At 39.7% G+C, this 13,269-nt stretch overlaps 1 protein-coding gene across 1 annotated transcript in view; it reads right to left on the reverse strand.

Moving 5' to 3' along the window:
* Dcc (DCC netrin 1 receptor) overlaps window positions 1-13,269 on the reverse strand; it is a 1,087,105-nt gene that overhangs the window by 41,066 nt on the left and 1,032,770 nt on the right. The window contains exons 26-27 of the mRNA XM_029546911.1: window positions 11,075-11,236; window positions 4,632-4,844 (exon numbers count right to left, since the gene is read on the reverse strand). Coding sequence (XP_029402771.1) covers window positions 4,632-4,844; window positions 11,075-11,236 — 375 coding nt within the window. The remainder of the gene's footprint in view (window positions 1-4,631; window positions 4,845-11,074; window positions 11,237-13,269) is intronic.

Here is a 13,269-nt window from a genome sequence, read left to right on the forward strand (position 1 = left end):
CCTGTTTTTAAGACTGTTAACAGACTTCTGTCCCATTTACATGTCAGAACACCAATCTACAGGAAATTAGTACTTTCCACAATAAACACCAAGCAGGTTACAGGGTGACAAATACTATCTATTTAAGAAAAGTTGTCTCATTACATTTTAATAAAGTATAATTTAGGATGATGAGATTATTTCAGATCAAAATTCATTTATTAAACAAAATCTGTTATAAGTGAGGACAAGAAAATCTCAAGATGCTTGTTAAAAACAGATGGGACTTGACATGAAAGAAAATGTATTTATTGGGAGGTGGTGTAATTTCCTGCCTACAATTGACAGCAATGTTGGCTCCAATAACACCAAGTCCACATATCCTGCCTATTTAGTTGTATGAGTGACTTCTGTGACTAACCCTAACAATGAAAGCTTTACGACACATGCTCAAGTACATTTGATCTCCCCAAACCTCTTGCCTGTGACTGATTCTCTCAGATTAGGACATTCAGGTGACATCTTTAATGGACACCCTCAATGGTGGTTTGAGAGTCTGGTGTTGAAATCTATTGTAGTAATTTATAAAAAGCAGGTTATTGACTGCTTTATAATATAGCATATTTACTGAAATGGGGCCTGACAAAAAAAATCATGTTACAAAGGGAATACATGATTTCCCAACCAGCCATAAAATATAAATTATACACCTTTTTGTCCACTGTCATCCATATATACCTACACCTTGTACTCAATCTGCAGACAAAGTGAAAGACATGCCACAGTGTGCAGGAGGAAAATCAAACTCAATTTGCTATACAATGAATTGTTTTTTGGGTTTGTCATGTCCACTGACATATTGATCATTCAAAAATTGAAAAGATCAGAATGCACCGGGCTTTTATACAGATAAATAAGTGAAAGCATTATAGGATTCCTTTTGTTTAACAAAGACGCAAGTGCTTAGGGGGCTCATACTATGAATACAACACCGTAAACATCAGTATCTGAGGAACTACATGGCTTTTGCCCATAAAATGATAGTTCCACAGGACGAATAGGCTGCCGTTCAAACTTCATTTAAAATCTGTAGAAAGAATCTTTTCTGCACTGTGTGGAAGCATCACCTGCCAGTAAAAAGCTGATGGCCTGTCAGCTGAGCTGGGAAATAGAAGGTAGGAGTTCTTGTAGAGATTGGAACTCTGAGAGTTAGACAGAGGCAAGAGATTTCCCCTGATCTCAGAAGAATTTAGATGCATGAAACTGAGGAGAAGCAATCAACTATGTGGCAGACGTAGGGTTATATAAGTTTTTAGCTAGTTGAGGAATGAGCCAAAGCTGATGGGCTAGGAGTTTATTTATAAATAATTACGTCTCCTAGTCATTATTCTGGGAACAAAGAGGCCAGGGTAGAAAAGCTTGTGGCTGCATCAGTACTGCTGGTCCTTATACAGCTAAGAAGAACTTCAGGAGAGAAACTACACATGAGTGCATGAACACACATGCATGTGCACACCACATGCATACCTCTACATCCCCACACCCCTGGGTCCAACACACACACACACACACACACACACACACACACACACACACTATACCCTATCTGTGCCCTATTTTGACCCTCTGTAAAATTTATATGAAATTTGTAATGTAATAAGCCCAACATTCCATCAAACATTTTCTATTTAACCTGAAAAGGGATTAATTCAAGTCACTAATATGTCCACATCTGTGATTTTCAAGGTGCAGTGACTGTTCTGTGGAATTTGTAAAGTCAATACTGTTATTCACCACCTTGGTTGTGAAACTAGAAGGTACAGAATCACTTCATCACAAGATGAAATTTCAAAAGACACCATAAGGACCCTGGGGACTATTACGCTAAATCTCTAACTCAGCATGCGGAGGGGCAAAATGAGGAATAACTCTATGTTTGCAGGTAGGCAGAATTCCAGTCATTATAACAACAGACTGTGTCTCTAATTACCACCTACCATAGCAATGCTGCAAAATGCTCTGTGATCCCAGGGAGATTGTTACTACATAATATGCATTGCCCTATTCCTCATATGTAAAGCAGTTGCATACACAGCCCTGCAATCTCAGTGGGAGGCAAATTGAGGCTGGGACCCTTAACAATGTTCATGAAAAACCACATGCGGAAAGGAAATCCTCTAGGAGAGGAGTGCCTTCACTGATGCTAATCGCAACGCTTTCAAAGCAGAGGACTTCTCTTTTAGCATATTCTTTAAAAATTAGAGCAATGCCTGCCATTACCATATTCTGAAGTAATTATGTGCAGTAAGTAAAGACACATCCATTACTAATTACACAGTCTTTTATTGTGAAATCCAGAGCAAAATTATTGGAGGTATTTTCTTTTCTAAGCTGACAACAGAATGACTTTACTTCATCAATCAGTTTGACTAAAGTAATGATTTTCTTGGAATTAGAATTTGTTGAAAGCTCTAAGTATTTCATCTTTTGGGCTAAGAAGCATGTAGTTAATGTCACCACTAATACATTTGTCAGTCTGCTAATTTTCTTTTTCTATTAGAATAAGTAAACAGCAGCCCTTTTAAAAAAGCACACTATCTACATGTGTCAGGAGCAATGTAGGGAGACTTATTTGAAAATCATGAGGTAAGGCGTTACAAAACGCACAGGAGTCGCAGGCAGACAATAAAGGAGAAACATAAAAGGGAGAAGCATTTAATAATTACAAAGTGAGGGTAGAGTACATCTCACAAAGTATGATGGGAAGATGGCATTTAAAAGAGAAGTATGGCTCGCCTTTTTGTGTTTCTAGCTGCATTTGCAGCAGAAGATGACCTAATCGGCCATCAGTGGGAATAGAGGCTCCTTGGTCTTCCAAACTCCATATGACCTAGCACAAGGCAAGGCCTGGGCCAAGTAGTGGGAGTGGGTGGGTAGGGGAACAGAGGTGGGGGGAGGGGTATGGGAAACTTTCGGGATAGCATTTGAAATGTAAATAAAGAAAATAATAATAATAATAAAAAAAAAAGAGAAGTAGAAAAAAAAAAATCAAATCAAACCAAGAACTCAAGCCAGAAGGATCAGAAAGTAAAAGAGAAGAGGTGGCGTCTGACAAAGAAGTTAGACAAAATGGAAGCGACAGTCAAACATTAAAAGGCCCATAGTGGACAATAGAGATAGAAGCAAAGTGCCTTGTTTGTGTGCCATTCCACCTGCTTTTACCCACTTAGATATGGTTATTATTTGTTGGCGTATAGTCTGGGATGGTACAAGACCCGATTCTATTCCTAAGGACACAGTGCAACCATTTAGGCTCCCCTGTATTAGAGTCTGTTTGATGACATTTTAATTAGAAAACTATAATACCTGATTTTGAAATGCCAGTTCTCTGTTCTCCTGTCAGCCCCCTCGACACTACACACTCCTTTTGGTAAGTTTGCTACCCTAGAGCATCAGGTTGCAGCTTGATTGCCATGATCTAGATGCCAAATCGAGTGCCGCTTCTACACTATTTGATTTCCTTTCATTTAAAATAGCATTCAATGATTATTTGGAAGGAACGCATAGCAGAACAAACCACCCATCCCATTGATTGGAAGTTAAAGATGTGGAAGGAGGAAATGACTAGGGTCTTCTCAGTAAGATTATTATTATTATTATTATTATTATTATTATTATTATTATTTTGGCTTTTTGCTCAAGGAAATGCTATTACTTAAAAAAAGAAAAGAAAAAACAAAAAAGAAATCATCTCTCCTGCCATATTTTGGATTTGACTGCCTCCAAAGTTCCTGGATGAAGGCTCGAACCCCAGTGTGGTGATTTTTTTGAGACAGTAGAACTCTAAGAGATGTGTCTAGTAGAAGGTCTTCAGGTTATTTAGTCCATACACTCAAAGGGAACTAGCAGAACCTCATCATCTCCTTCGTTCCCATCTTTGACTTGCAGGCAATGAGATGGGTGGTTTGCTCTGCCATACATTCCTACCATGATCGAGATGCTACTGCCCTCCCTATAGGCTCAATTAGTCATGAACTGGAACCTTCAAAACTAGGGCCCAAGTAAATCTTTTCTGTTATTTTTAGTGAGAGAATGATGACATTCCTGACTGACACAAGCCAAGAAAATAACCAACAGTGTCATTGCAGTTTAGTTTCATGATATTATATAATTAGTCGCCTTTGACATATAATATTAAGCTACTTTTCTTTCTTTATTAAAATGTCAATAAAGATGACATGTGCGTTATAGTAATAAACTCATAATTATTTTGGATTCTTCACTATTTTCTTTTTATATTTTTGGCGCATTCTACTTAAACACTTTTTATATTTGTTTCTGTCATTAAGCAAGTTGAACATAAACTGAAAGGCACCAATAAATTCCTACAATATTCGAACCTATGTTTTTTGGTGGTAAAAGCAGCAGGTGAAGAAGTGTTGCCAAGCAGATCTCTAGAGGGAAATAAGTTGCTTCAACTACCTATGTGTCGGCTCCCAGATCTCTTCTCAACCATCAGGAACAAACAGGAGCCCAGTGAGTGGGCAATCCGCACTGGAAACATACATGACGTCTAGACCTGCTCAATGTCTCTTCTAAATAAAGTGATGACCGATGAGAACAGCAGCGTGTTAAGTGGCGTGGGTACGTACCTGGCTGAGACAAAAGCGGTGTGTAAGGGACTTTTGGTTCTATTGCACTCATAGGTGGAGGTAGCAACGGGTTAGCAAAGCTGCGGAGTGGATGAGTTGGCCGCACACAGGCTGTGGGGATGGTTCTACTGGGTGCCTCTTCGCTGCTGGGATGTTCGGGCTGAGCTGGGGGAAGCATGGGTTGCTGTTGCGCGGTTGGTCCTTCACTCACAGCTGTGGTGGGAGTAAGAAAACCAGGTGTCATTTGAGATGAAACTCATTTCCCTCACCTTCCCAGAATCAGTCCCGGGAGAAATAATGAGAGCTGGTGACCTCTTCTCTGTTTTGTGGGTATTCTTATGCTTTAGCCCCTATGCACGTATGAAATACAATTAGCACAACCCGTTTCAACAGTGGAGACCGGTCCATTCGGACATGGTGCGTCTCACAGGGACACTAACACAATATATTCCTACTAACTATATTGCCTGAACTGTCTGGACCCTGTAATCATAAGTGATGAAGTGAGAAAAGAGTTATCTTTCCCTTTCTAAGTCATAATGTCAGCGGAATTCAACCGGTTACAGCTGCATTATTATCTACCAGCCAATATGCCAATTTCGCTGCGCTTTAAACATGCCATGTCAACTGTCAAACAAATCAGAGGTACAGGGTTTTCAGAGGCATTGCTAAAAAATGATACAAATAATAACCACTATCATTATCTCCCATAACAAAATAGAAGCACACTGAGCTAAAAGTTATATGAGACATGATTTCACTGGAGCAAGTTGCCTGAACTCAAGAGTTAGGATTTTTTTTTTCCTCTTTGATAGCAAGCCTTGTCATTTTCAGGCAGATTACCGAGTAGAAGAGGCTTCCCATAGTCATTTGTGACAGCCTTGGGGTGCTTTGTATATTGAAATGCACCTTTTCCCCTGGGGAACACAGTTGAATGAGACTAAAATATTTTTCAAGGCATTTACTGTTGCTAAGGACAGGGTGCATCAATTTTAAATGTTCATTCATATTCAAAGCTGAAAAGTCCAAGTTAAACCACAGATAGAAAGGGCGGCCTACTAGGAGTAAGTGGTGTTGACACTATATGCGTATTTCTAGTTATTTATTTCTTAGCAAGATACGATAGGGAAGATACGATATTGCTTTCATAATATCTCACTTTGGAAGGATAATTTTAAGGTGGAATTATTTCAAAATAGTAAGTTTTAGGAGATGGTTGAGAGAGGACTCTGAGAATCTCACTAAGGTCAGGAAAGGGCAGAGTAGATAGAGGAACAGTCTGGTAATGCCCAAGGGACAGGCTCGAAAGATCTAAAGATCAAGGTGTTCTATGAAAGACATGCACAAGTGACACATCCTCCAGAGGTATTTTTAGTCATCCTTTTTGCTTCAGATGGGGGTCAGAGGTCCTCTGGATGAGAGAGCAGCCTGTGGGCTTCATCCTTTCGAGGCGGAGGTAGAAGTTGCACAGTTGGCTGAGAAAATGTTAGCAACCAGAACTCAAAATCTGATGAGACTGCCAGTCTTCAAACACGGACCCTCCAGTAAAACAGCCAACGGTCCAACCTCCCATGCAGGTCTCACAACAAACTAAATGGCTCCCCTGATCAAAAGGGGGGAGAGAAATGTCTTTCTATAGGATCAGATTATGTCCTGGGATGTTTGAAAGTTTAATTTTACAAAAAGAGAAAATATTAGGTTTTAACTTTGGACTTATGTTTAATCTGAAGAAGAAAGTGACCAAAGGTTGACTTTTTTCTAAATAAAGATTTAATAATTTAGCTACTTCTAAAGCCGAGCATGTTTCCCCCTTAGCTTCAGAGTGATGTCTGAGTTGATCCCTTACTCCTTGGTCCTTCAAGGAGGCTCACTTTAAGGATGGTACTCTTGTTTGCACTTCCTTCGCACCAAAAGGAATTCATTTCAGTGCTAGATTGCAGAAAATAACTAGAATACTCCATGCTCTTTCAAAAATGTCCCCAGAGATGATTCTCAGAATGGTTCTCATAACACTAACTTATGAGGACAGGAAAAGAAATGTCACATTTCTCTTCTTACAATTGTTTTTAGGTAATTATCTCTATGGAACATGCACTGTAACTAATCTATATTTGTTCCTAGAACTCCCTCAGCACTGAAGAAACAACAGGGGGTTTTGAATGCCTACATTCCCTTTATTTCTTTTTCTTTTCTCTAATTCTTTTCTTTTGCTTGTATTTTGGACATGATATGTTCATAATAAAGTATTATCGTATTCCAGAGTTTAATAAAATTTACATATGTCTTTCTTTAAGGATTTGAAAGTCTGTCTCTTATTTTGTCAAAACCTTTGTATGTCGTGTGAATGTATGGACTGTAATGATTTTACTGAAAATAGTAAGTTTGAGGTCCTAAAGAAACTGGGGGGCAGTTGTCTAACTGAAGTGCCTATTCACATATCAAAGTGCATGCTAGCCTCTGGGCACACTCAGTGTCTGTGGTTCCTCCTGACCCCTCTCACTCCGTGAACCTCCCCAGCTCATGGGCTTCCCTTCTTCCAGGTTCTTATTGCTCTATAACCCTGCCATTTCAGCCCTGCACTCTCCTGTCCTTGTATCTCCGTCCTCTTCTCCTTCTCTCTCGCCCCAGCCCCTACTCCTCCAGCCCCTACTCCTCCTCCAATGGCTCCATCCATTCTGCTGATCATGTTCAGCCTTCTACTCTGGATGCTTCTGGCTGTGCTCCCCTTCGTATGTACAATACAAACCATCCCTTCTGTTAAACCGTCCCTTGTAGTGTCATGCCCTCCCTTTACCCACTGAGGACATCCTAATTCACTTTTTCTCTGGGCGTTTGTTTTCATCAGGGTCAATGAGAGCTAAAATTCTCTTTCTTCCTGGTCATGTCCCTCTAGCCTTCCAGATGTCTAACATCATTCCAAGTGGGATCACTAATGACGTGGCTCTAACTAAGTGCTCCATAGCCTTTGTCTTGTTCATCCTTAGTAACTCACACGAGCACAATGTCAAGCCTGATATGTGAGTAAGAAGGTTCATGTGTAGGAAATAAAACAGGAATAGAATAAAGTCCATAAGAGACAAGTTGTTTAAATGGACGAGAGTTTTCACAGGTAATTCATAATTTTTGGATCTTAAGAAAATGCTTTCAGAGTTGGCTGATATTTAAAGCAGCAAAAATCCTCAATTAAACAGCTTAGCAGTTGCTCCAACAGGGAAATGCTGCATCATGGATGCGCCCATTTGGCCAGTTCAGAACCAGCTCCAGGACATCAATGTGAAACAAATTGTCTCAGTGGCTTGGCATTTATCTGTGTAAAGAACCCCGAAAGCAAAGAAAAGCTCCCTTCAACCCCAGGATACAGCTTCCTTGCAATTCAGAGCAGAGTGAGAAGCAAATGGGTGTCAGCAAGGCACTCATTTTCAAATGATGAAATAGTCAGAATTCATTGTACAAATAGCATACAATTACACAGTAGAGTCAAATCTCATGGTACTTTATAATAATTAATGTCAACATTCAAAACACTTACTACAGAGTAACTGGCAGAAATACTGCAAAAATGGAAATGAGGATTTTTCTTCTATCTGAAAACTGCAGTGGTTGATGGAATTACAGCCCACCAACAGCACGAAGCTGATGCCGAGGCATGAACACCTCTTGGAACCTTGTTTACACATTAATCTTGGAAGAACAACATTATGAACTAATCCTCAGTAATCTAGTTCCTCATAGCCTGTAATGTTTCAAAGACATCCCTAGGGAAAAAATGAATGAACATTTCCACGTGCTCCTGATTTTTATCTGGCACAAATTCCATTTGGTAGTCAACTTCCAGTTGGTGGGGGAACTGGACCAGAAAACCAGCATCAGCTAATCTGTGTCGCCTCCTCACTGTGGCAATGACAGAACGGAAAGCTCTTATACTCCTCTTCCATAGACTGGTCTAATGGATGAGCAAAACGAGAAACTGCATTGTTATGATGTGCAGAAAGAAAGCTTGATCCAAGACTGCCTGTTTGAGAGATTGTCAAAGTACAGAACTGGTCTCCTGGGGCAGCAGCTTATAATAAACTGCAGTTTATTATAAGAGTGGTTCTGCAGTTATACAGGCAGGATTATTTGTCCATCAATCTGGAGATGTGTGGAATGCAAATGTTATTACCAGGCCTCCCCTTTCCTTCCTGAAGTCTTGCTTTGCTTAGGACTCCAGAAACAATCAGGCTTTGGGGGGTGAGGCCATAGCACTTCCTGACTTAAGAATTTCCAGGTTTTTAAGAGAGCTATAAAGAAGCAGAAACTCCACACTTGACCACATTATCTTTGTCTTTTCCCGTATGCCCTTCTTTGATCCGCAAGGACACTAATAAGGCAGTTCTACCCAGAGCCATGGAGTGTTTTCTGCTTGAGGGAGAATAGGGGTGTTCAGTGTTCTGCAAGGCCTGTAGAAACCAATATCAAAGAGCTGGATGTTAACCATCATTGACAGCGACTTAGAGAATATTTTGTTTTCTAGCAAAAGCAACATTTATCCATCCTTTTTCTTTTCCAGGCAATTGCTTGAAGCCCATTTGATGTTACTTCTTTAGAATTGCGTGTATTTTGTTGAGAATGACTTGCTGAACGGATGAACATATACATTTTAAAGCAAGGTATAAACCATGGCCAGGGATAGAATTTTCATTGCCTGGTGATTTGGATGAAGTTCAAAAATTATACAGGAGGAATTTGCTAAGAAAGCATTGTTTACATAAACACACAATTGTGCAATTGTGCCTGTATATTGTTTCCTATTATACTATAGGATTGCCTTCATTTGCTAAATCCTATTGCTCGAGGACAAAACGAGTTAAAGAGTGTACATGTTTCGAATGATTAACTAACTTCTAATGTACTTCATTATTTGGTGTTTACAGAAAAACAGGTGGAATGCACAACAGATTCCCATATAGGTCCTGGATTCACACGTCCTCATTACCAAAATAGAGTTGAGAAGAGGGAATTTCTTTTAATCATAGACAAAACCAAACCAAAACAAAACAAAACATTTCTTAATATCTGCATATTTTTTCATTAAAATTAAACTTTTGAATATTTATCCCAGGATTCAATAAGAGACAATGTCACATGCTACACTAACTCAAGAGAAAAAAATGGGGGGAAGAGGCTTGGGGCAGCTGAGATGAATACATTTGTAGAGCATGATTACAAACATTGGAAACAAAGGGAATAGTTAGTAAGAAGAAATACTTTCTAGTAAGAAAAGCACTGAGCTCTGATTGGTGCCAGCCTTGCCAGAAGGACCAGAGCACAGCTGTGCCACAGACACCTCTCCAATGTCCCTTTAAAGTCCTAAGATACAGGCAGAATAAAAAGAGTGCAGTAGAATATCATCAAATGGAGGGAGTTCAGCTCAGGAACAAAGAAGAGACTCATGGGCTTGGGTTTTATTGTAAAGTAGACTCCCCTGCGTAGCTGTTTTGAGATTTAGAACTTTCTAGCTGTTGGGCTTCCCGCAGGCCTCCCACCTTCCTTCTATCCCCGTGATTTTGGAGGTTTTTCTCCCCTGAGATTTGGCACACAACTCTATTTGCTAGATGTGATGTGTAGCGAGAGAAGGGAAATGAATCTAATTCTCGCCTGGCAGATTTTTGATGCCTTTTAATTCTAACCTTGCTACATTTGGACGATTTATGATTTCTTAGAGCTGCCCCTGTTGAGTTGGGAAAAATATAGCTTACCTCACGAAGATATTTTATTGCTGTGCTATCATATCTATTACAAAACCTCCTCTTGCACATGAGCTGCTGAGTCACCTGTTCTTAACTAAGAGATGGAAGCCGTAAAATCGATTTAAAGATGCTGTGCTCAAAGGAGGGGAGAGGAAGCAAATGGCATGGGAGAAATCACCACATAGATATGAAAGCTTTGCTATTCTTCTGTTCTTGCTCTCTCTAATAAATGGTATTTGGTTCTAGCATTCACTCCCCTCCAAACCTTGGAAACTTCTTGCTTAAACAATGTAAAAAAAAAAATTCCTAGGGATTCATCAAGTATTTGCTCACTGGGAGTAGGTAGAGGTCTTTTAATTTAACTAACAGATACATGACCAAATGTTCTGAAAAACAACCCTTGATTTATAACTTCCTGGTGAGCAGGGTATTGTTTTGAAACATCTACTACCTCATTGTGTAAAGGAGCCATATGTTCTTTATTGCTCACCACATACATTTATCTGTGCTGTCTGTTGTGGAAAGGGTCCTAGGGAATTGCTCTAACAGCCTGTTGCTAGGATCCAAGTGTTCAATGTGTTGAGCAGGGAAATTCCTGTACCAGGGTCACAGGCAATGAGTCTTCCCACAGAGTAAGAAAACCAAAATGACACAGGGAGGTGACGTTGCCACTACTAACATTTGTCATGATAAAATGGAAAGAAAATGCATTACACTGAGTTCTTCCTGCTCCAAATCCTCGGTCCACAGACAGTGTTGGGAATGGTACTGGCCGGAGAGTGAACTGTGGATGCGGGTATCCACATGTGGGAGATGGGAGGATTCCTGGATACTGGGCACTTTCTAGTGTTGGTACAGGGATGGCACTGACAACAGCTGCAAAAGAAAAAAAAATTAGTTATTAAAAAAAATCCATGTATCCTCCTGGCAAACATTAAAGGAAATGAATATGTTGTAAAAAGTTTAATATTCTCCACGGTATCACTGACATTCTCTTAATACTTCCTGCTTGCTGGAGAACAGAAAGTTTACTTTTAAAACACCCCATTATGGCACATCTCCTTCCAGCTTGAAAATTGCCATGGCTTTGAGAAAATGATTCATTTACAGTAGAGGCACCTCGATACGCCAACATGTGTATCAGGGGTTTTGTATTTGCCACTCTTCCAAGGATAAACAAAGAACAAAATAAATGTTAGGCTGTGGCAACATGAATGTGCGCTGAAGAGTGCACTAACGGGGTGCTGGGAAACGTGATTTAATTCAGAAAAATGAATGTATGGCTGTCAAGGGGCTTAATGCAAACGCACAATCTCAAGGGCACCCTCTGTCTCCATAACCAGGGTTGATCTTAAGGCAAAATCCTTGTAACACTCAAAGTTGACCGGATGAGTGCACACTATATAAAGGTAACTGAATGGTACCTGAAAATACCAACAGTGTGTTTATTCTGACAGAAACCCACAGAAAAATACTTGTGTCATGTCTTGATATTGAGACAGTCTTATTCAATGTCATTGTTCAAAGGGTACTCAACTGTATTATTTTATGATATATTTATTACACTTATAGTAAAGCTTAGTATTTAATCATTGAGTTGACCTTATAAAGCAGTGTGTATATGGTAATCATTGATTACCAAAGCATGGACTTTATTTAAGCCAGCTATTGGAATGGTTAGTTTGGGTCGCAAATGAAAAAGAAAAAAATAGGAAGGACCTGATTGCTGCTAGGTATGGTGGCGGAGGAGGTCTACTGTAAACAGGAGAGCGTGTCCAGCTGAAAACACATCTGGGGACTTCAGAAAGAACAAACCCCGGGCTGAGCCCTGTGAGGAGATTGGAGAGGGGAGCCTAAAAGCCTGGTGGATGAAGAGTAAATGGAAGTTTCCCCTTGGCCCAATAACCAAAATAGCTGGATTACATAAGGACGAACAACTGGGGAAGAGCGGCCCTAGCCAGCCCCTGGGATAGAGAAGTCTAAGATAGGAAGGAGTAAGGTATAACAGGCAGGAGGGCTCCTTAACAGCTAGCAACTGAGGGATGTAGGGAAAACCTGGCAGCCAGGGTCAGTTCTGATACAATAAACAGGTACTTCAGCCATTTGTCTAGGGCTTAAGATCTAACAGGTAGTATGCTCCAGTCTCTAATATTAAAGTTACCTTTTTTTTTTCCTTTGAGACAGGGTTTCTCTGTGTAGCCCTGACTGTCCTGGAACTCACTCTGTAGACCAGGCTGGCTTCAAACTCAGAAATCCGCCTACCTCTGCTTCCCAAGTGCTGGGATTAAAGGTGTGTGCCACCACTGCCCGGCAAGTCACCTTCTTTTTACAAAAGGATTATTTAGTTACATTGTAATGACATCTTTGGATTTATGTGCCTATTTTTGCACATTTCCCAAAGGGAAGCCTTTTCTTTTATTAAAATTACATTCTTCCCTTTATTAATAATGTCACTACAATAGGAACAATTTTTAGTGTACTACTAAGCCACTAGACAGAAAAGTTTTCAGGTCTATTGATATTTGCTTCCTTATTCTTGGTCCAGTTAACGTTCATGTGTCTTCTAGAAGGTGTAAACATAAATAACTTGTATAAATAACCATTTATTATAGTCAGGGAGTTTCTACAACTGATTTTCAACCAAAATAAATTAAGACTACATCTAGATATGAATGACAGACTGTAGAAAAGGTTCTGGGTGAGAATTCATCCAGAGTGCACTCTCCATGTGCTTTTGAAGGTATTTAGATTGAGTGACTGAAAAAATATATGTAGTTATAGGTAGATTAGTCATAGTTCAGGGTTTATGTCAACATGAGGAAAACATTGAAATGCAATTTGTATCACTAGAATTATGCATACTTGGATATATATATATACATATATATATGTATATATATATATATATA

Source organism: Mus pahari, chromosome 15 (assembly GCF_900095145.1).
Source record: "Mus pahari chromosome 15, PAHARI_EIJ_v1.1, whole genome shotgun sequence".
In the NCBI taxonomy this organism is placed as follows: domain Eukaryota; kingdom Metazoa; phylum Chordata; class Mammalia; order Rodentia; family Muridae; genus Mus; species Mus pahari.